The 24578-nt window shown below is 37.8% G+C and overlaps 1 protein-coding gene across 1 annotated transcript; it reads right to left on the bottom strand.

The window, feature by feature from the left end:
* Positions 1-5322: 5322 nt before the first annotated feature.
* Positions 5323-20894, bottom strand: TNFAIP6 (TNF alpha induced protein 6). Its single transcript, XM_059167369.1, has 6 exons — positions 20731-20894; positions 16408-16545; positions 14304-14465; positions 10499-10727; positions 8455-8495; positions 5323-5991 (listed from the first exon to the last, which is right to left on the bottom strand). Exons 1-6 carry the CDS (start codon positions 20822-20824, stop codon positions 5822-5824), a joined length of 834 nt encoding a protein of 277 aa, XP_059023352.1. The 5' UTR covers positions 20825-20894; the 3' UTR covers positions 5323-5821.
* Positions 20895-24578: the final 3684 nt, after the last annotated feature.

The raw sequence follows: 24578 nt of genomic DNA on the forward strand, positions 1-24578 counted from the left end.
AAAAAATAATAAATTCTAAAAAAACCCCCAAACAACATAAAGCCTATGGAGGTGAGGAAAAGAGAAGAAAGAAAGAAAGAGAAAAGAGCGAAAAAAATTTGATGAACAAGGAAGTAAAAAGGTATTAGGTGTAGGCAGGAAAACATATAAACATAAGCACTATACTAACCTTAAATAGGATTCAACTAATTTAATTTCTCTAGAAAAATAGCTATCTTCTGTCTACTGCTTCTTCTTGTTTATGCTTTGTCACCTTGAATTATACTTTAATTCCTCAAAGTCTAAGCATGAAAACTGATTAAGAAAAACATGTGAAAACGTGAAACTGATTAAGAGGTATATTAACTTTCTAAGATGCTTAAGACAATACAAATTTACTATTTTATAATTCTGTAGTTCCAAAGTCCAACATAGGTATTTTGGGGTGAAAATCAAGCTGTCACCAGGGATGTATTCATTCTGGAAACTCTAGGGAAGAATTTTCTATTTGCCTTTAACAGTTTCCAGAATCCCATCACACACCTTGGTTCATGGCTCCTTTCTTTCGTCTTTAAAACAAGTGCCATTGCATCTCTCTGACCCAACTTCTCTTGTCAAATTTCTCTGATTCTCTCTCTCTTGTTTTTTTTTTAAGATTTCATTTATTCGTCAGAGAGAGAGAGCGCACCCACAAGCAGGCAGAGGCCGAGAGAGAAGCAGGCTCCCTGCCGAGCAAGGAGCCCAATGTGGGACCTGATCCCAGAATCCTGGGATCATGACATGAGCCGAAGACAGCGGCTTAACCAACTGAGCCACCCAGGCATCCCTGATTCTCTTTTTCTTATGTCTCCTCATCCACTTTTAAGAATCCTTATGATTACATTGGGCTAACCTGGACACTAGGCTAATCTCCTGTTTGAAGGAGCTATTAATTTAATCCTGTGGGCAAAGTCCCTTTTGCCACATAAAGTATCATATTCATAGGTTCTGGAGATTGGGATGTAAAATCCTGGGAAAGGGGGTGCTAGTCTGCTTACCACAAAAGATTATATTTAAAGTCCCATTCTCTGACCACTACCTCCTGTCTCTCTGCTGCATCCCCCACATCCTCTGATTCTACAATCCTTATGGGATCTTCACTTCATTGAGTCTACACTTCTTCACTGTCTCCCATTTCCTCAAACTCCCCTTTTCCCTTCTTATCAAAATAAATTCCATGGGTTATCATCACAGTCCCTCCTTTACGCACATCCCCTACTCCCTTGCCCATCTCTCGTCCTACTTACTTGGTGAAAACCCAGCTCTGATGGCTCCAGGTCTCCCCCACTCTGTCTTTGTCTTTGTGTAGCTGAACAAGACTGGAGGAAAACATAGCCTCGCTGACCAGCAAGTCAAGTCCATACCACAAATTTGACATGAGCTCTTGAGTCTGCCTGGTACCCACATGGGATTTTTCTGGTCCATTCTCTTTCCCACTTTCCTAGAAGACCCTCTCATGCCTTCTCCTGTCTTCTCAAACCTCATACATTTACTTTTTCATCCTCATTCTTTTTTTTTTTTTCTTTTAAAGATTTTATTTATTTATTTGAGAGCGAAAGAGTGAGAGAAAGCATGAGTGGTGGGGCAGAAGGAGAGAACAAGCAGACTCCCTGTTGAGCAGGGAGCCTGACACAGGGCTCAATCCCAGGACCTTGAGATCATGATCTGAGCTGAAGGCAGATGCTTAACTGTGTGAACCACCCAAGCGCCCCTCTCCATATTCATTCTTGGCACATGACTTAACTGTTTACTGAGAAATTCAAGACAAGCAGAAGAGAGCCGTGCAGATTCCCACATATCTCTCTACAGGGAAGCATCTGTCCTCACACTGTACCTTCTTCCAAATGGATCTTTGGAGTTAATCCAGGACATCATGATCTTGCATGTGGAAATCAATCTTTATTTCTAATAACTCTTAACTGAAGTCTAGTCATTTTCTTCAACTGTGAATGTAGGTAGTAAACCACAGTAGCAGGGCCTATGCTTTTGTCATGAGTCAGTTTTTGTATCTACTTCAGAATATTGTACACATATGTATCACTTTTTAAAAATTATGGTAGTTATGGGGCACCTAGGTGGCCAGTCGTTAAGCATCTGCCTTCTGCTCAGGTCATGATCCCAGGGTCCTGGGATCAAGCCCTGTGTCGCGCTCCCTGCTCAGCAGAAAGCCTGCTTCTCCCTCTTCCTCTGCTCCTGCTTGTGTTCCCTCTCTTGCTGTCTCTCTCTCTGTCAAATAAATAAATAAAATCTTTTAAAACTAAAATAAAAAATTTATGTGTTTATTAAATACAATACTAGATATTATTTATAGCATTAATGTAGAAACACATTAAAATATCACAGATTTGATTTTTTTAAAGATTTTATTTATTTATTTGACAGACAGAGATCACAAGTAGGCAGAGAGGCAGGCAGAGAAACAGGAGGAAGCAGGCTCCCTGCTGAGCAGAGAGCCCAATTCTAGGCTCCACCCCAGGACCCTGGGATCATGACCTGAGCCAAAGACAGAGGCTTTAACCCCGTGAGCCACCAGGCACCCACAGATTTGATTTGATAAATGATTTTATAATGGTGTTTCAAAATAATTGATTTTCTTTGTACTCCTTTGTAGCTTATGAATTTGAAAACAATACTGAGGGGATGCCTGGTTGGCTCAGTTGGTAGAGCATGCCACTCTGGATCTCAGGGTTATGTGCTCAAGCCTCACATTGGGAATGGAGCACACATAAAATAAAAAAATTAAGGGGCGCCTGGGTGGCTCAGTGGGTTAAAGCCTCTGCCTTCGGCTCAGGTCATGATCCCAGGGTCCTGGGATGGAGCCCCCCATCGGGCTCTCTGCTCAGCGGGGAACCTGCTTCCCTTCCTCTCTCTCTCTATCTCTCTGCCTTCTTGTGATCTCTGTCTGCCAAATAAATAAAATCCTTAAAAAAATATTAAAAGTTAAATTAAATTAAATATAAAATAAATAAAACATAACATGAGTAGTAGTCATAGGTTTCAACTGTTAAAGGATACATGGCATAAAAGAGGGACTATGGGAAGGACCACCCATGCTGCTATCTAAAGCCAGTCCCTCCATTTGTGCACTAGAACCACTCTCCTTTGATCCAAGATGACAGACGTCCTCCTTTTACCCCTCTAGATCTATGCTCTGACTTCCTGCTTTGGACCACAGAGCTAATCTCTGTGAACAGCACTAGCCAGGCTTCCTCATATTCTGATTTCTCTTTGGGTTCAGATAGTAGGAAGCACTAGCAGGACATTAACGTATAGGAGGAGGGAGAAACTGGGGTATTTGCCTGTGATCCCTTCCCAGAGACTTGGGTTGGCAGAACCATATTTCAGCTTCGGTTGGGCAACCCTTTCTTATCAAGGAAGTTCACATTCTGGATTCATATATAACTGCCCTGATTTTTCTCTTCCAGAGTATCCTCCTTCTGTGATGAGCATTTAATGATTCACCATTCTTTGACGGCTTTCTATAAAGTCAGCTCACATCTCTGTGATAATCTCTTCAGTTTCCCTCTTTTGACTGTGTCATCTCCTTCCTGCCAGGACCCTGACTACTGTCCAGACTCAGAAAAATGGCCCCAGCATCTCTCATTTCTCTAAGTTCATTCCCATCAAGAAAGTCTTCTTTCAACCCAGTTTTCCCGATGGCTCCATTTCATTGGTTGCCAGACTCACTGTCTCCCGTGATCTCCTCTACTTCACTCTATAGGAACACTCTGGTGGGCCTTTGCCTCCACCCCCCAAAGACTGCTCCTTAAGGTCACCAACCATCTTCCTGTTGCTGAAGCCAGTGGTTTTTCTTAGCACTCATCTTTGTAGATCTGCTGGCAGCATTTAACAGTTGATCACATTCTCCTCCTTGATAGGTTTTCCATTAGGCTTCTGGGACCCCAAGGGATATTCCTTCTAATTTATCCTTTGCTCCTTCTCAGTCTTCTCTGCTAATCTTCCTCTCCCAGGTCTCAGTTCTTAGCCTTTTTTTTTTTTTTAATCTATACTCATTCCATTAGTAATTTTATTTATTTATTTGTTTATTTATTTTTTTTTTGATTGACAGACTGATCACAAGTAGGCAGAGAGGCAGGCAGAGAGAGAGAGAGAGAGAAGCAGGCTCCCCGCGAGCAGAGAGCCCGATCCAGGGCTCGATCCCAGCACTCTGGGATCATGACTTGAGCTGAAAACAGGGGCTCCAACCCCTTGAGCCACCCAGGTGCCCCTCCATCAGTAATTTAATAAGGAAGTCTCTATTTCTAACACATAGTGTACTAATTTATCATGTTTTATTATTGTTTCTCTCCTTCCCCAGAACATAAACTCCCCAAGCCTGGGGATTTTTGTTTATTTGGTTCTTGAGTGTTTCCTAAGTGTCCAGAACAGTGCCAGGCACAAACATTTTTTTTTTTAATTTAATTGGATAGTAACCATTACCCCTCATATAAAAGGTAGCAACTATGACTTCTTCCTTCTATGAAAGCAAAGCCATAAAACAATAAGGAAAAAAAAGTTAATGAATAAACATATCAAGTTGTCATGGGACTATTCATTCTAAATGTAAAGAGAGGGGACTGAAGCAAGATCAGTAGGTATGACTGTAAATAAAAATTAGCTTTTAATAAAAATTATAAAAATCAAACTTCACATAAAATTGTAACATATATATGACAGACATGAAATTATGTATCTGATTTATACTGATTTCTTATAAGACAATAAAAGATGATATAAGTAAAAAAATGGGTGAAAGACATGAAAAAATAATTCACAAAAGAAATAAAACTGATCCAAAATATATAAACCGACCATTAATCTCACTAGAAATTCAAACCATAATGACATGTTGCTTTTGCCCATAAAAGAGAAAATTCTATTTTTTAAAAGCTGTACATTTATTTTATTATTATTATTTTTTAAAGATTTTATTTATTTATTTAACAGACAGAGATCACAGGTAGGCAGAGAGGCAGGCAGAGAGAGAAGGGGAAGCAGGCATCTTGCTGAGCAGAGAGCCCGATGCAGGGCTCGATTCCAGGACCCTGAGATCATGACCTGAGCCGAAGGCAAAGGCTTTAACCCACTGAGCCACCCAGGTGCCCCTATTTTATTATTTTTTTAAAGTAAATTCCGCCTCCCCCCAACGTGGTGCTTGAACTCATGATGCCAAGATGAAGGTTGCATGTTCTACTGACTGTGCCAGCCAGGGGCCCTAAGAAAATTCTATTTTAATTAATATCTGAGCCAGTAATTCTACTTCAAGGACCCTATCCCAAATAATTAGAGAGCTGTACAAATATATATATTCAAGGACATTTATTGCAGCAATATTTTTGAAAGCAACTTTAAATTCCCACAGTAGAGACAGGCTTAAATAAAGTATGGAAGAATTATACCATGGAATATTTTACAGCTGTTCAAAATTATGTTTTTGCAGAATACTTAATGATCCAGAAAATGCTTAAGCCATAAAATTCAAAGTTAAAAAAACTCATATAAAACTGTACATGGAGCCGGATTCCAAAATTTCAAGTACAAATACATATAGATACATATATACATATACCACAAATTGAAAAATAACTAAAGGAAAAATATGTAAGTGTTAATGTTTGTTGTTATTTTCATGCAGTGGGATTATGAGAGATTTTTTTCTATATTTTCCAATTTTCCCAAAATTATCAGGGATTGCCTTTCACATTTAGAAAATAAATAAATGCTATTAATAATAATATTAAAGTGAGATCAGAGGGGTTCCAAAAGATACAAATGTAAACAGTGAGTGTCCTTTTTTGTTGTTTTATAAATGGCTAAATCTTCCAGCTAAGATGTTTTTATTTCCGGTAGAAGTAGTACTTGTGTTTTTTCCTTGACTGGATTTGGATAGCGGATCCACTGCAACATACTTGATTTGGAAACCTCCTGCAGTCACTGAAGCATCACTGAGAAACTTCAAGGTCATGACATTTCCTGGGGAGGAGGGGGAGTGCAAAAGAACAAAGATGTTACTCTGCTTTGATTTGGCTGGCAGTCTAGAGACTCATCATTCTTAGAAGAGAATATAAAAATTTATGAACCAGGGACACGTGGGTGGACCAGTAGGTTAAGCGACTGCCTTCAGCTCAGGTCATGATCCCAGGGTCCTGGGATGGAGCCCGGCATGGAGCTCCCTGCTTGGCGGGATCCTGCTTCTCCCTCTCTCCCTCCCCTGCTTGTGTTCCCTCTCTGGCTGTATCACTCTCTGTCAAATAAATAAATAAAATCTTAAAAAAAAAATCTCCAGTGAAATGTTGAATAGTACAAGAAAAGAAAATCAGAAACAATCATCTTTAGGATGTTAAATATTGGTACATAATAAATTATGGTACATTCATATAGGGACCTAGTAGGCAGTCGTTAAAACGAATTTGAGGGGGGCCTGGGTGGCTCAGTGGGTTGAGCCTCTGCCTTCGGCTCGGGTCATGGTCTCAAAGTCCTGGGATTGGGCCCGCATTGGGCTCTCTGTTCAGCAGGAAGCTTGCTTCCTCCTCTCTCTGCCTGCCTCTCTGCCTACTTGTTCTTTCTCTCTCTCTCTCTGTCAAATAAATAAATGAAATTAAAAAAAAATTTTTGAATGATCTACATACTGTATGCTGACTTGGAAATATGTCCATGATATCTGTGTATACCATGTTTATAAAATACAGGGAAACACCTGAATCATCCAATGCCTTTCTTGGGTGGGCAGAGATGGGGAGAGTGGTGATATTCTTCCTTTATATACCATTTATTAAAGTGGTACAGTTTCTGGGTAGTTTTTAGTTCATTCATTTTCTGATCTTGTTTTTTAATATAAATATCCTGGGGTGAGTAAGCACATATTTAAGACGAAAACTAGACCAAAATGTTAACAGCATTATACTTGACTGGTTAAATTTATACTTCAAATGTATTTTAAATCTTTTTCTATTCCTTGATATCAATTTCCTCCTCTTGCTTTTTTGCTAAATCTTTGGCTGTTTTGTTTAATTGTGTTCTGTTCTGTGTGTTGATTTGTTTCTCTTTAAATAATAAATGGTGTGGGTTTTTTTTTTTCTTGCAGTAGTGTTAAAAAAAAACAACACTGTTTTGATTATGCTAGCAGTTAAGTTTTTTTTCTGTTTTAGACAAAACAAGAAAAAAATGTGAAGTTTCAGGCTTTGATTCTCTGTTTCTTTCTTTCTTTTTTTTAAAAATAGGATTCTTATCTCCTAAGTAACTCCTATGGATGGCTCCTATGTACTCTTAACTTTCTGTTAACGTAAAGTACGTTCTCAAGAAAAGAATGAGATAAACAGTTTAATGGGCTGCCCTTACCAGGGAGATTGTAACAGAGAATGAATGAATAATTTTTAAGCACTAATCATTCCAGGATTGAATAAGAAGTTTTATTTCTTGTAATATTGACGCATAAATGAGAATTTCATGAGAATTTCGTGCCTTCAGGCTAGGGTGTGGGAGTAATTTAGCTAGTCTTATCTGAGCTAGGGACTACTTAGAAATTACAGTTCTGTGTTATTTTGTTGTTTTTAGTTGCAGAAACACTGTGATAACTTTATGACTTGGAGGAAAAAAAGAGCAAGTCAGAATGCCAACTACTAGTGCTAGGGATGGAAATAAGAAGAAATCAACAAAAACACCTAGGAAAGTGAAGGTTCTTAGCCAGAAAATAGCAGTATGGGGCAATGGCAGAGGCATTTCTTCTGGATATACATATATACTACTACAAACTCATTGCTTGAGGTACATTGCATGTGACAAAGTCACAAAAGTAATTGGCAGGAATTAAAAAGATTTGGAACACTTTGCCAACCCTAGCTAGCCTTTTGAGATTTACTATGCATAATTAGCATATTAAAAGCTCTCTGACATCTTCCAATAAAGAGACCTGTTTAACATAGTTTAAACCAATGTTTCCCCAGTTCCCTTGACCTTAATGTTCTTTTCTCATGCAACACCTATTAAAAATGTTTCATAGAACTGCTCTTCACAACACTGTAGGGAATGCTGTCCAAAGATAAAAATGCAGTTAAGTGTGATGTAACATTTTTTCAGTGACAGAAGATATTTTTAACAACGTTAATACTTCTGAAAATACCTCTCAATCCTTTATTGATAAAAAAAACTTTGGTCTTTTATTTCCACATTTTATGGAAAGCAAAATTCAGGGATTTGCAGACTCAAGACCATCTCAAACTGCATTCCTTCACCTGATGAGTCTACGCATTTTTGGTATAAGGGGTTGGCATTAAGTTCTAAGTATGAACACTACATTTTGCAAACTGGCAAGCTACGTCTCACCCAATGGTTCTCTTAACTTTAAAAAGTTAATAGTAATGACTACTGGGTTCTTCACTTTCAGTGACACTATGGAAAAACAAATCATAGTCCTACGTCTCAATTTAGAGCCATTACCTGTGCTAACGACGTCTTCTGGAAGTTCATCTCCACAGTATCTGAAAGGAAATTTTCAAAAAAGAGAAGTTACACAGAAGAATATTACACGGCTATTAAGTGGCTCTGACCTGTAATTAAAGTGCTTTATTTTTCCTAAGTAATGTCTCGTTTTCCTATTATTTAAAACTTTTTATTTTTTTTAAAGATTTTATTTATTTATTTGACAGACAGAGATCACAAGTAGGCAGAGAGGCAGGCAGAGAGAGAGGAGGAAGCAGGCTCCCCGCTGGGCAGAGAGCCTGATGTGGGGCTCAATCCCAGGACCCTGGGATCATGACCTGAGCCGATGGCAGAGACTTTAACCCACTGAGCCACCAAGGTGCCCAAAACTTTTTATTATTTTTTTAAACTTGAATTTGTAAGGGAGAAGAAGGATTAAAACAAAGTTTGTTGTTTCAAATAACCTGAGAATATAAACGAGATTCTGAAAAAAGGACATGTGACATTTCTACTGTGTGTACTTGCAAAATTATTTGTGTAGTAGAAAATATTAATCTCTCTGGAAAAAATTTAAATTTGATTCCGATTAATCCTATAAAGTTTCTTCATGGTTAAAGAGGAATATGTGTATAGCTGATGGTATTACTAATTCGAATTCTAGAGTAGACTGATTTGAATGTGGAAAATTATGTTGGACCTTACAAGAGGGAGGGACTGGTTTTTATCTGAATCAACTTGAAAGGAACTTCCTTGTACATTACATAAAAGGGAAGAATTTATCACATAATCCGATAAGTGACAAATTAGTCTATGGAAAACCTTTTAAAAAAACAGTATATGATTTTATCTAGGGCTGTAATTGATTTGTGAAGCTAGGTTTAGAATGAAAATATCATCTTGAGTCTCAAGGTAGGATGTTCGTTCTTTCAACAAATGTTTTGCTCTTAATTTCTCCAACCCTGCTTCATCTATAGCAGTAATCTGTCAGCCAAAAAGCAGAATAAAACAAAACAAAACAAATTTCCCTCCAAAAGTTGTTACTCCTGTATGCAAGAAATGTGTATCTTTTTCTTGGTGTTTAAGTTACGCATTTCAAAGTCACAACAAACTAAAAATTTTTAATTATTTTAATAATTATTTTAGTTTTTAATTATTTTAATAATTAAATTATTTTAATTTGTCATTTTAAATTATTTTAATAATTTTAATCATTACCATTTTCTTTTATTAAATTACTGTCATGGATAATGGAAAATTGATAACTGATAGTCTGTTGATACTGGATAGTCTCAGATACACGTTATTAAGTGGGGGGCTAAAAAAATAAAACACATAATTACTATGCTTTGATTTGTAATATTTTGTGAGACATTCAAAGTTTAAATTATATTGAAGATTCAGAATGGCAACACAGAATGTTGTGTCCCAGGATGTTGAAAACCCAAGGGAAAAATATTGAGGAAAGGAGCACTTGTTTTTTATGTCAAAGAAAGCTATTTTAAAGAAGAGTTCCACTGTATGATTAGGTAGATTTTGTGAGAGAAGGGGCTATACTTTGCTTATTCGTTCCTTCCTTCCTTTTTTTTTTTTTTTTTTTTTAGATTTTATTTATTTATTTGACAGAGAGAGATATCACAAGTAAGCAGAGAGGCAGACAGAGAGAGAGGGGGAAGCAGGTTTCCCGCTGAGCAGAGAGCCTGGTGTGGTGATCTCAGGACCACGAGATCATGACCTGAGCTGAAGGCAGAGGCTTTAACCCACTGAGCCACCCAGGCGCCCCAGCCCTGAAGTCTTTTTAAATAGACTATTTAATGCTTACAACTTAATAGTAATCAAAAGGCAGCTGTCACTATTTTAATTACAAGAACACTAATTACAAGAACATGCAGCAGCTGACTGGCTTCACATACTAAGAAAAATCTTTGCTAAAAAAGGATATGGTGTTGCCAGGGAGTAAAAATACTAGAGAATCAATAACTGTGGGGAACATTGAAGAAAATTAAAGAAACATCAAACAAGATATTGAAGGTATTTTTTACTCTTTATATGGGGAAACACGTACCTTCCAACAAAACCATGGACATCATCATAACTGTCATATATTTCAACATAGTCAGCCAAGCAAGCTGGGTCATCTTCAAGGTCAAAGTCCAAAAAGCTCAGGTGAATACGTTGACCATACTTGAGTCTAATGTGCCAGTAACAGATTTGGTTATCATCGTACTCATTTGGGAAGCCTGGAGATTTAAAAATTCGCTTTGGATCTGTAAAAACACCACCACACTCCTTTGCTAAAATGGATAAAACAAACAAACAAACAAAAAACAAAAAAGGAAAGAAAGAAAGCATTAGAAAAAATATTATCCGTATTTTAAACTGATATGCACTTCTTAGTGCTTTTAAGAAAATATTAAATACACATACTTACAGCTAAAGAATAAATGAATATTTTCATTATTCATTGGTAAATTCTTTCAAATGAATATACACTGAATTTGTATGAAATGACAGGAAAAGTGACAAGAAAAAAATTGCAATTTAAATAATTGTGTTCTTGTACTTTTTTTGTATTTTATCTTTTCAGCTTAGAATGCACAAGCCTCAGGGCTCGGGGAGCGTGCAAATCTTGATCTTGGGGTTGTGGGTTCAAGCCCCATGTTGGCTGTAGAGATTACTTAAAAATAAAATCTTTTTTTTAAAGAATGTATAAGTCTCAGATGTATATGTTCATGTATTTTGATGAATATGTATACGCCATTATCAACAGCTCAATCAAGATGGCTGCGATTTTGTCCTGTGGTATCAATACTGTGTCTTCAAGGACTTTTTAGAATAATGAGTCCAATAAATTCTGTATGGAAAATCATTATAGAATTTCAGAGTCACAAGAGACCTTGAAAGTCACTCTAATCCAGTTAGAAGGAATAATTTATTATAATTTTATACTCCTTTCACTGGTTTTAAACTAACACCTTAATCCTAATATTTGAGGATTTGACAGAGGTATTCATGTTTGTTTTTTCAAGTCATTTGTTATTTTACAGATTTCTGCCATGCCTTATAGCCTGGGATGAGAACAATCAAACAACCTCTGCCAAACCCATAATTTTACTGGGTGACCCGGAATGAAAGGTATGGAAAACCCCCGGTTAATTTTGATTTTGGATCAAATAAGTATCTACCATCTGGAAACTCAAAATAATGTGAATAGTGGTGGTGACTGTGGGTAGCATTCCAAGACATTTTTCAATCAGAGGCTTTTTCCAAGAATATTATCCTTTGAAAAAGATTCTTTAAAAAAAAAGTGTTAGAATTCTTAATATCATAGAAGGTAAGGAAGCTTATCTCCCCCAGGGCCAAACAGGATCTTAGGGAAAGTGACAAAAGAAGGTCAAGGAATCTAGTCTGATCTCTGTACCCCTCAATACTTCAGTTTCTTCCCTGGTAAATTAAATATAACCATGCCTCTCCTATTACCTACTTCACAACATTATTCTAAGGATAGTAACATGGAAGATAACTTCAGGGTGTTATATAAAATGTAAGCTGTTCTCAGGGCGCCTGGGTGGCTCAGTGGGTTGAGCCGCTGCCTTCAGCTCGGGTCGTGATCTCAGGGTCCTGGGATCGAGTCCCGTGTTGGGCTCTCTGCTCGGCGGGGAGCCTGCTTCCTCCTCTCTCTCTGCCTGCCTCTCTGCCTACTTGTGATCTCTCTCTGTCAAATAAATAAATAAAATCTTAAAAATAAATAAAAATAAATAAATAAAATAAGCTGTTCTTATTGTCTTATTCAATATTACGTGGCAGTTTGTATGTGTACATAGCATGTGCAATGCCAGTTTTTGGAGTGATTTGCTCTGTCCTATGCCATCCTATCTTTGTTGTCTATACCATTAGATTAGGAAACAGTTCAAATATTGACCAATTTGATTGTCTATTTAGCTATTCAGCTCTATATTTTATTGAGCAATTGATAGCCATTGGTTTATTTTTATGATACCATTATGATTTCTTCATTACAATTATTTTTCATTGAACTGTTCCTCCGCCAGTACTAGTTCAGGTGGTCCCCAGTCCCCTTCAGGTTCCCACATCCTAAAAAATCAGCATGTCACTGAATCCAAAAGTAAGCTGAGACCAGAGTAAGAAGAAGTCTCCCAGGATTCTGTACAAATATTCCCAGAGTAAAAAGGATTCTGCCTCGATGAGAGACAAAAGGAATTTATAAAAATTTGTAAGTTAAGGTGGCATCTTTATAAAAAGGCAAGGAAATACTGTAAGACTCTTTCTATTAGCACTTCTTTATTTGCCCTAGAGATAAATTTCCCCTATGGAAATGATTGAATAGATGCTCAGAGATCCTAAACCTTATCAAGCAAAAGAAGAATCAGAGAACATACTTGGAAATAGAAGTGTCTCTTTAGAGTCAAAAGAAAGTTGCTTGTGTAAATATACCAATGAAAAAGGAAGGAAGAGGGAAGAAAAGAAGATATATGAACTATTAACAATAACTAAATATAGAATTAAATATAACACAAGGTTTAAGTATGTGAAAATGATTTGAAAATTATAGCCCTATATAAATGCACTATACATATTTATTCATATTTTGTTTTAAGTGGGAATACTTGATGGCTCTGGGAAAAATTCTTTTCTATGTAGAATACACATTATTTTGAGATAAAGCTTAGTTAAAAACATGAGAAACTATTCTCTAATGATTAATATCATTGAATAATAAATTCTATAGTAACATGCTAGAATTTCACTATAATTCACTGTATCTTCACTATAGGGACTTTCTTATAAGGCAGATTGGAACAGGACAACACCTGAGGATGCTTGTGATCATAAACATTAGGCAGACTTGGAAACATATTATAATTCTTCATAGTATCATGCTGGAGGAAATGCAGCCTAAAAAGAACAATCTATTTTTTCTCCAAAAACATGAACAAAAAATAGCTCTTTATAGTAGTTATGTTGAATTAATTTTCTCTTTAAAGTTTTCCTAGCTACAATCAATCATGGGAAAATATGAATAAAAATATACTATATAAAAATAACTAACTAGTATATCCAGCATGTAATTGTGAAAACCACAGAGTGAGAGTTGCTCAGTTTGGAAGTTTAAGAATTTATGCACAGAAATATCAGGGGAAGAGTTTATTTTGTCTCTTTCTTCCCCCATTCTATCGAAGGGGAAATTTTGAACAGTTAAATTTGGTAGTATCACTTTGTTGTTTTTAGCTAATTAACTGTGACAAGTTTATAACCCACTTCTTTTTTTTTTTTTTTTCATCTTTGTGGTCGGGAATAGAAAAAGATGTGGCATAGAAAAAACCTGAATTTGAGATCCTGCCTATTGGATGTTTGATTTTGGCAAGTTATTAAGCTCTTCGACTTTCAATGTCCTGATTTCTAAAATGGGTATAACAATAGCTTCTTGCAGAATCATCGTGAATACGGACAGCGTGGAAGAGGAGCAGCAGGCAGGGTCTGGCCCAGCGTAACGACTCCGGGAATGGTTGTTGTTATTAAGAATTATCATCACCGGGGCACCTGGGAGGCTCAGTGGGTTAAAGCCTCTGCCTTCAGCTCAGGTCATGATCTCAGGGTCCTGGGATGGAGCCCTACATCAGGCTCTCTGCTCAGCGGGGAGCCTGCTTCCTCCTTGTTCTCTCTGCCTGCCTCTCTGCCTACTTGTAATCTATGTCTCAAATAAATAAATGAAATCTTTAATAAAAAAAAAAAAGAATTCTCATCACCAAGTTGGTTTATCTCTGGGAGAGGAGCCATTTATATTTACTAACCTCTTAGTAACATGTAACTGTTTTTGGCAAAGTATAAAATTATTATTTATAACAAACCTTGTGGGTTATAGCAATAGGCATCCCATCTTTCACTCCTATTAAGACGGATTCCGTAATCAATAATCCCAGTTTTTCCAAATCCACAGTTGGGCCCTGGTTTCACAATGGGGTATCCAACTCTGCCCTTGGCCATCCACCCAGCAGCACAGACATGAAATCCTGCAAGAGAAGGAAAGGACTATGGGCTAACTGGTAAACCCCCTCAGCTGAGTGAGGGTCATCTTAACAAAGGTAGCCCCTTCTCAACTGCCCAAAGCCAGGTAAGTACAAGGAGAGAAACTATTTTCTTTCTCTTCTTTTCATTTTTTTGAAAAACATTTTTCTTAAAAAAATAAAGTTTGAAAACATATAAAATGTAACATCCAACTTTTGCTAGAAAATTACGTCCTACTTGAATAAAAAAGAGGCAGATGGACTGGAAATCATAATACCATGAATATGAAAAATCCAAGTTCACAGCTGGCTTCTTTTCACAAATGACCTATCAAGTACCATGAAATAATTTCTGAAATTACCATTGATCCTGGAAAACAATTTTTTTTCAAATGATAATTTAAGTAGTTTCTATTTCAGGATCAATTAAAATTTGCTAATATTTTAAGAAATTTGAATAAGGATAAACATATTCATAAATTTTGAACAAAGCCTCAGCCCTGTGTTCCTTGCCCAACTTCAGAGCCTGTCTGAGTATTTCCCATTGCCGTCCAAGAGCGGTTTTACTGAAGGTCCAGGACAGCCAGTAATGGCCCTGGTCTTTGTACGCATGGTTTCAGGTACTGTGTCATGCACAGACCTGTGGGTCTAGACTGAACAATATGCTGGGAAGAATTTAGGGATTTTTGGAGAATGGTTTTATTTTTATCCTGAGTAATATTTAATAGTAACATAAGCTTTGCTACTGTCTTTTTTTTTTTTTTTTTTAATCAACAAAGGGGTTTCTTCAATGGAGAAGAGAGTTCTGAATGGGGGTGGCTTTGGATTCTCCTGTAAAACCACCATGAGAGATGGTCATGGTGCTTTTTTTTTTTTTTTTTAAAGAAGGCTCTAGCACAGGCACCTGGGTGGCTCAGTGGTTAAAGCCTCTGCCTTCGGCTCAGGTCATGATCTCAGGGTCCTGGGATCAAGACCTGCATCCGGCTGTCTGCTCAGCAGGGAGCCTGCTTCCTCCTCTCTCTGCCTGCCTCTCTGCCTACTTGTGGTCTCTGCCTACTGTCTGTCAAATAAATAAAATCTTAAAAAAAAAAAAAAAAAAAAAAAGAAGGCACCAGCACTAGTTAATCACTTTGTTTGCACCAGGTCTCCTGACATGATCTCAGTTTCTTTTTCCTACCATCTTACAAGCTGCTTATTTTCCTTTTGATCCTAAAGTATGAATGCATTCTCCCACTTAACTTAAAGAAATTGAGAAACAGGGGTACCTGGGTGGGACCGTTGGTTAAGTGTTTGACTCTTGGTTTCAGTTGGAGTTGTGATCTCAGGGTTGTGAGATGGTGACCTGCCTGGGTCTCTGTGCTCAGAGTGGAGTCTTCTTGGAATACTCTCTCGCCCTCTCCCTCTCTCTCCATCTTCTGCCCCTCCCTCACCTCCCCGTGCACTCGAGCATGTGCACATTCTTTCTCTCTCTCTCAAATAAATAAATAAATCTTTTAAAAAACATATTTTGAAAAAAAAAGCCACTAAATTCAGTATTTCTTCTATGAAGAAAATTTCTTTATAAAACTCAACATAATAACATTTAACAGCTAAGGAAACCCATACTCAGAAGTTAAGAAAAGATAGAACAGTATGAAAAATGAATAGAAGTGGCATTAAAATTAATGAGGAATTGAAATGATGTTGAGATAGTGATGTCTTTGCTTTTTTACTTCTATTATATTAGCTCACAGTGGGTTGTGACCCCAAATAAGTTGCTAGCACTAAGACCTTTCCACTGGCTCTAGGCAGAGAAGATGGAGAAGCCAGAGCGTAGACGCGTCATAGGGGCTTAGAGAAACATTGGAAGGATTGAGAGAGAAATCTTATGAAGGGGTTATAGAAAGGGTAGAGGGTTTTTTTCCCCCCAAAGGTGAAAAAGAAGAAAAATCATTGTCAAATTAGTTACCAATTTTTCTGGCTGCCTCCACTTGCTTGTAGGTGGCGAGTCGGCCGCCTTCGTATTCGCACACCGCCTTGGCTTCTGCGTAGGTGAGCTTGTACTTGCCAGCCCGCGCTTCTCTGTGGTACACACCTGCTGCTTGTTCTGTGAATTCACATAATGTTGTAAGTATGCTGTGATCCAGTCTTGTGGAACAAGGGAAATTTTGTGGCCTCATCTAGAAGATTGCATCAGCTATTGTTCCTGCCAAAGAGTTTCCCTGGTCAGTGGCCTCGGGTGGCTAGGTTTTCATTGTTAGAAAGCTTTGAAAAAAAATATGAATGAAGGGAATTTTAGGGGAATTTTAGGGGACATAGGAGAAACTTGAGGCTAAATTATGTGTCCTGAACTGATGGCCTGAAAGAAACCTGTAAGGCAACTTTGTATTTCCACACTATCAAAAGGTGACAAAGTTTCGACTTTTTTGGGCTTTCTTTTAAACCAAATAAAAACTTGGAAAGGTAAACAATGCAGGGAGGGAGCGGAAGTGAAGGCAAAAGAAACCAATGAAAATTGATCCATTATGTAGGCTCACAATGATGGAAAAAAATAATCCAAAATATCCATTTGAGGGAAATGACTAATGCACTGTGATTGAGAATTTAGTAAACAAATCAAAAACTGAGGAAAGGTTTAAAGAATCCAAAGAAAATAGAGACTGCGTTAAGGGGGGGAAAAGATTCAAACACAGCAGAGAAGAAATTGGGTACACCGAACTACCAGCATGTTGTTCCCAGCATATTTTAGGGAGTAAGTCATAAGCGAATTGTCTTCCAGTAGATCACTGTTTAAATTGTTTTGAGTTTGGAGTGCATTTTGCCATAGAAACAATGCGATAATTTTTCCAGGACAATAATCATAACATTAGCTCTCATCGTTCTGTGTAGACCTTCAGATTATGGTCAAGTCTTTGTACCCTAACCTGTACAATCAGCTACCATTAAGATCATTTCTAATGAGACCACATATTCCTTGGCATTCAGCAAGACATGAGTCCAGTAGTAGTGCTCGCTCTCCTCCCCAGGCTAAAGCTGACACCCCCACAGTTCAATAGGAGATGCTGCTTGCCACCTGCCCTGTTTCTCTGGACTGCAAGGGATCCTGTTCTTACACGTTGTATGGTAACATCCCATCACTTATGCACTAAAGACCTTAGTCAATCTGATGCTCATAGGTCAGGGAACACAAGGAACATCAACGTTATCTTCCTGTTTGAAAGTTTCCTACTGCCCAAGAGTCCTTCATATTGGTAAAACCTCATTAACTCAAGTTCTGCTGCTTTCCAATTTGGTTATTTTGAGAACATACCATGAGGTCTGCTAAGCGCTGTGGGTCAAGTCCACTTCCCAGGGCAACTTGGACACTAGTGAGCAATAGAAGTACTTTTATTTTGCAGTATAAGAGTACTAAAGCTTTTAGTAGAGAAGGGAGACATGTTGAATTTACTTATGGATCATATTAGAGATTAACAAAAATGTTTAAAATTGTACCTATTCCCTGACAATACAGACTACAAGATCTTTACTAGTAGGAATTATTTTAATGTGCGCAAATGTTTCTCAAACTAAGATTTCCTTGTCTTTTACTCCCTAATCAAAATCTGACATTCATAGGGAAAAAATTAATTAACAGAGCAGTTTTTGAAAAATAATTTTAAGTTTTCCTCCCAGTAATTTTTCTTAAATTTTTGTAACTAGAACTCGTCTAGCCATGAGATGGTTGGTAACTTAAATGGTAGAAAAGTCTATGCTATCATTTTAAATTCATTAAATAATGTTAAGGGGCGCCTGGGTGGCTCAGTGGGTTAAGCCGCTGCCTTCGGCTCAGGTCATGATCTCAGGGTCCTGGGATCGAGTCCCACATCGGGCTCTCTGCTCAGCAGGGAGCCTGCTTCCTCCTCTCTCTCTCTCTGCCTGCCTCTCTGCCTACTTGTGATCTCTCTCTGTCAAATAAATAAATAAAATCTTAAAAAAAAAATAAAATAAATAATGTTAATATTCTACATTTTTCCTGAAAGAGTGACAAACTTCCTATTATTTTGCCTTATGAGTGGTTGAGAACTCCGGTACCTATTTGACAATTTTAAGCACACATTTGTTTGAAAGCATTGCTCAATTCAGAATTTCAAATTACGAAGATGGTCCTTTGTACCTAATTTTAAAAGTTTTACCTTTCAGAAGGAATAATAATTTATTCATTTTTAGAGTCCCTAGTCATTCATTAAAACTGAGTACTTCACCACTACTTTTTTTTCTGTTAGCATGGGCTACAGTAGCATGTGGGCTTCACTCTCTCCTCCTGGTTCTTCACTGGATGAGTTGTGTAACCTTGTACCAATTACTGCCTACACCTCAGTGTCTTCTTCTATCAGATGGAAATAATGTTGGCTATTCTGGGAATAAAGAAATCATTAAAACCCAAAAGCATAACTTCTGGATCCTAGTAGAAGCTCATGGTAGTGTTACTTGTCCTTCTTTTTTAGATTCAATACAATGGCTGAAAACAATCGCTTATCTGTGCAGTTTTGATTTTCATCATCTATGTAAATTAGTTAATGTGTCTTATCTTTATATTACAAAAATTACTATTTGAGGAATAGTAATTACTATTGGGGTCTGGAACTGGAACTGGAAGACACCAGAGTTAAAAATGAAACTTAGAGGTCCCATACTTTGACCTTCTCATTTTACTACTAGTGGAACGGAGACCAAGTTTGAAGCGCCTTGTTCGCGATAGCTGCTAACAGATTCCTGCCTTCCTATCCGGCTCTCTTCCTTCTCTAAATAGTATTTAATACCATATTGACCTAACCAACTGTAAACAATTTGTGTTAGGCTGAGTGGTCAATAATTTGTCCCAGATTGAAGCAATGTGCAATTACCCCGAGCCTTAGATTCGCAGCATACTATTAACATTTGGGTCTGCTTCTCTTTACCTCCAGGACAGAACTTCTATTGTCCATGTTCACATTTTTGTAATATACAGCATCACTTAAAAAAAACAACAACAGTGCCAAATGGCTTGATCGTTAGTTTGACAGTGTTTCAAGGTTTATGTATGTGGATTTAAGTCTTTAGCTTTATGGCAGTTTTTTCCATTTCTAACAAAAGTGTGTATATTTTCTAAGGTTGCTAATGTGCAAGGAAAATAAACAAAGAGCCTTGTTCACTCCTTGAGAAAGTCCCAGACCCCATTTTGGCCAAATGGATTGCCCTCTTCTGCATGAAACTAGTTCACTGGCTCAAGCTGAAAAAAGAGGGGGCAAGGCTGTGTGCATTGCAAATCAAGCTTTTTAATGAAATCCACATGGCTGCAGTTATTACCAGAGAGAAACACACTGAAAGGGAAAATATTCCACAACCATGTGCTGCTTACCAAGCATTAGAAAAAGACCTAGGTTAATTTTGCTCTCTCTGTATTTCTTTATTTTATGTAAGAATCTGTCAGTTTTCTTCTTGAGTAATTAAACATTTTTTCACTATCAAACACAGTCATGAACATAAAGCAATATTAATTTGTGTCATGAGAAAACATTGTTTAGAGTACTATAAAGGGTATTTTGGGTTTTCTCTATTTGGTCTTTTTTGGTCTATTGTTTATATTCACGTTAAGCACATGTCATTCTTTACATTTAACAAAAGAAAACAGCAAAAGAAACTTTCCTGTTCTAACAAAAGGGTGTAGAAAAGTATTTATATGGATAGCTCTCAAACAAAAGGAGTCAAAGTGGTGAGACTCCACTCAGAAATACAAGGTTTTCTCATTTATTTTGTATTATAAGCTGGCTTTGCATCAAACTAGTCAAAAGATGTTTGGAAAAAGCAAGATATACATTACAGGTCAGAGTACACAGGCAAATGATTATAAAATCATTGTATATTCCAACTTACCTTTTACATTTCTGTTATAATTACCTCCTACAAAATCTGAATGCAAACTCATTGAAACAAAAACAAAATATGGTGTTTTTATTTTGCCAAACCTTCGCTACCAAATACCATCGCATCTGCTTTGAAAATACATTTTCTCATATGGAATATAAATATTAACTTCCATTTTCTAGTGACTAGTTCGCTTTATTAAAAAAAAAAAGCTATTTTTTTAAATTTTAGAAGGCAAGAACAGTTTTTTTTAAAGACACATGCATTCCAATAGCTGTTTTTCTTCAACATTTTCTTTGAAAACATCAGCCTTAAAACAGAACAAAAAACTTTCTTGCTTCAATTCACTTCTCCATCAATTCAAAGAAGTAACATCCCCAAAAAGCAGCTCATGAGTGAAGTTTCTTACCAAGCCATATGGAGTTATGAAAAATTCCATTCTTGAATCCCCATCCGTGAACTTCTTCCCACAGCAGGACAAATAAGTAAGTTAAGATGATCATATCTCAGCTGCAGAGATGTAATAGCCTATTAAGGCTGCTCAGGGTAAGTTCTCAGAGCAGAGGCTGAAATGTGACTGAAACATCTGGTTTCCACATCTTTTAAATGGTTTTTTTGGACTGTGAGGTCAGCAAGTATTCTCCAATGGCATTTTTCACTGTAGAGTTACACAATTAACTCAGTGTCTGAAGCAAATCCTCTGACTCATTTGCATTGGCAACCCAAACTAAGGTTATAGAACCATCATCTACATTTTAAAATTCATCTACTCAGAAAGTGGCTTATTAATTCTGTCTGTCACAGACATTTCTCTATTAGGAAGTTTGTGTAACTTGGTGTAGATTCAGCAATGATTAAAACAAAAATAAAAAACTTCAGTAGGGGTTTTAAGAGAAATCCTGAGTGTCTTATTTGCGGGAAGCCAATTATGGAGTGTGGGGTTTAGGCTTAAACACTAATCTTGAACTTGATGCTGGTAATGTTACTGTAATTTTCCCCAAACATTGCCAAGCTTGTATAGAAAATTTAAAGCAAAGGCGTGCGTAGTTTGGCGAACTCTAAACTGTATCCAGTGATGTAGGATATCTTTGCCTTCTGTCTGTGTTTGGCCTGGGGTTGGATCTGTTGCAGTCCTTGGTTTATTGCGGTCAGCAGGTAAATACATCAGCTTCCAGAAAAAGAGCTCCATTTCAGAGCTTTAGGACATTCCAGCAGCTTTGGGGTACCACAAATTCTTGAAGTTGGAGGAGAAAGATGGATGGGTAGCTAGTCAGAGTTGATAAGGATATGGCCCTAGGTTTCTCCAAACCACTCTAACTTTGAAGATGATCAAAACAAAAGGTAATCATTATTAGTAGTGAAGTCACCATGCCTTAAAATAGCCCAGGCTTTCCACTCTTTTTGTGTAGGGTCCCTGGGTCTTAGTGATAGCCCCCTTGCTCTGATGCCAGTGGCATTTCCTGTTGATTGACAGCCATCTTGGGCAACGTTTGCCTCTCTTTCTTAGACACCATTCTTTGCTCTTTAGTTTTTCTACTCTTGCTGCCAAATTGCTTTCTATTTGCTCTCATATTCATTTCTCTCATGCTTTCTCAGTCCCTCCAGTGATATTGGAATCCTTTGAAAATGCCAACTTTCTGGACTCACCCCATCTGAAGTTAGCCTAGAATCCCCAAGGCATCTTGACACTGGACACTGAAGGCTCGTTCTCATCTCTTCTGGAAAGAGCAATTGTGGGGATATAGTCTATGGGTACAAAATTCCCTGGATGCTCATTGAGGTATGCATGAAATTATTAGGGTTCAAAATCTCTATTTTGGCCCCACAGCAACAGAGAAATAAGGGAATTGTATCTGCTCACTGACAGGGTTAGAGAGCATTAGTTTGGTGCAAAAGAGGACATAGTCTAGACCACGTGGGTGTGATTGTGTAGAACACAGATGTGGTCATAGAGAAACAGGGTGAATAGATAGTTGGAAGGAGCAAACCATGATATTGCTCTGGAAAGTAGAATTATATGAGTATTTTAAGTTTGTGGTTTAGGAAGTAAATATAACTGAACTTGAGCAAGGCTGCTGCAAAATCATCACAGCTTCCCCATTCTTTGCCTGGTCACATTTCTCTGGCTGTGCCTTCTGCATTTCTTTGAAGTACCGAATTTCCTCTGACTCTCATTTATCAAAAATTACTCTCAGGAAAGGGTTGGAAATTAATCTTTACTTAGGTCAGATAACTATTCACAGATAACCATCTTTGTTTATTTGCATTTTGATGAAGCTCCAAGTCTAGGAAGGTATGAATATTCACTTTGTTTTAACGTGAACATTTAATGATTGCTTTGATGGATAACCCACTCCAGGTAGAGAATTTCTTTTCCTCTCTCCCAACTCCCAAATGTGCAAATACTTCACCTTCTCTCCATACAGTATTTGGAAACCCTGTCCTCCCTTTCATCAAGCAAATAGAAAACAGTGCCTAATAGATGTGGTCTCTTGTTTTGAGGGGGGTGTTTGTTTCTATTGTGGAAGAAAAGAGGAGGATGAATCTTTTATATGGAAAAGATGCAAGGTGTATGGGTGAGAATCAAGAGGAAGATAAGAGGGAGAAGCGTAGCAAAGGGAATGGTCTATGAACTTACCTTGGAAGTTGACTAAGATAAGTAGGTACCCCCTGCCCAACTCTCAGTGCACACTATCCAGGATGTGTCTGGGGAGCAAAGAGAAGATACACTTCAGAAGTTCCTTTCAAGGGCTCGGGAGACTACCAGTCACAGGCTCTACCTTCTGAGATGAATGCTGTGCCGGACCTGCCTGCCCCCAATCTCTTGATCTGCCCATCCCAAGGTGTGCTGTCGTTCCTTTTGCACCTGTCAGTTACTGGTAGAAAACTCAGCAGCAGAAGTGTGGTTTTTTTTTTTTTTTTTTTTTGTGCAGAAGTGTCTCCCCTTTTACCGTGTTCCAGGACCTATACATCTAAGCAGCTACTAGATACCTAAAAACATGATAGAGAGAACTCCAGATCTGATTTGAGCCAAGACTGTGCTGAAAAAGCTCGAGATCTTCTAAGCCCACACAGTGGTTTAGTGATGTCACTCTTATACAAACTTAAAAAATAAGACTTTAAAGTAGAATTTCAGATATCTGCCAGAGGATGAGAGGAGCATATTAAATTTTTTTGGGTAAGTGTAGTCTCAGCTGATAGGAAGAAGGTATGGAGAAATGTCAGGTGGATGTGGACTGGGGGAGAAAAGGAAAAGAGGGAAGAGAAATTCCAAGAGATCACATACATATCTGATTATACTTTAAAAAGACTGTATTTGATTAGCAAGATATTGTAGGAAAATGTGATTCTTTGGCCATAGTATGAAAATGAAAACATAAATTATATAATTTTAGGGGTGCCCGAGTGGCTCAGTTGGTTAAACATCTGTCTTGGGCTCAGGCCATGATCTCAGGGTCCTGGGATGGAGCCCCGCGTTGGGTTCTCTGCTCAGTGGGGAGCCTGTTTCTCTCTCACCCTCTCCCTCGGTGCCCTCCCTCTCTCTCTCAGATACATGAATGAAATCTTTAAAAAAATTATATCATTTGATTGATTATGTTTTGTAATCTTGGAAAGAGAAAGAAAAAGCAGAGAGAGAGAAAAGGGTGGAGCTCAGTGAGTTACAAAATGTGTTAGTGGAGGACATCTTTAAGAACACTTCCAGTAAGGCTGTGAAATTACCTTACAGGAATGCCTTACCCACCTAAGATCTCCCTATGGTCTAGCACGGGAATAAGGACAATAATAGGGACTAAGGTCATTCCCCTTAGCCTCATTTAAAAGAAGTGGAGAGAAACTGATGCATGGCATAGAACAAGGTTAAAGAAATAAAATATGGGGGTGCCTGGATGTCTCATTTGGCTAAGCAACTGACTCTTGATTTTGGTTCAAGGTTATGATATCAAGCCCTGTGTCAGGCCCATGCTGGGTGTGGAGCCTGCTTAAGATTCTCTCTCCTCTTCCTCCTCTCTCTCTGCCTGCCTTTCTACCTACTTGTGATCTCTCTCTGTCAAATAAATAAGTGGAATATTTAAAAAAAAAAAAAAAAGATTCTCTCTCCTCCTCTCTCTCTGCCCTTCCCTCCCTGACTCACACAAACACTCTCTCTCTCTCAAAAAGAAAAGAAAAGAAAAGAAATAAAATATGTGGCATTCCCCTCATTCATTCAGTAAATCTTTAAGAATCTTCAAGTGAAAGGCTACCAACTTTTACAGAGCC

This window comes from Mustela lutreola, chromosome 3 (genome assembly GCF_030435805.1).
Source record: "Mustela lutreola isolate mMusLut2 chromosome 3, mMusLut2.pri, whole genome shotgun sequence".
Lineage (NCBI taxonomy): Eukaryota > Metazoa > Chordata > Mammalia > Carnivora > Mustelidae > Mustela > Mustela lutreola.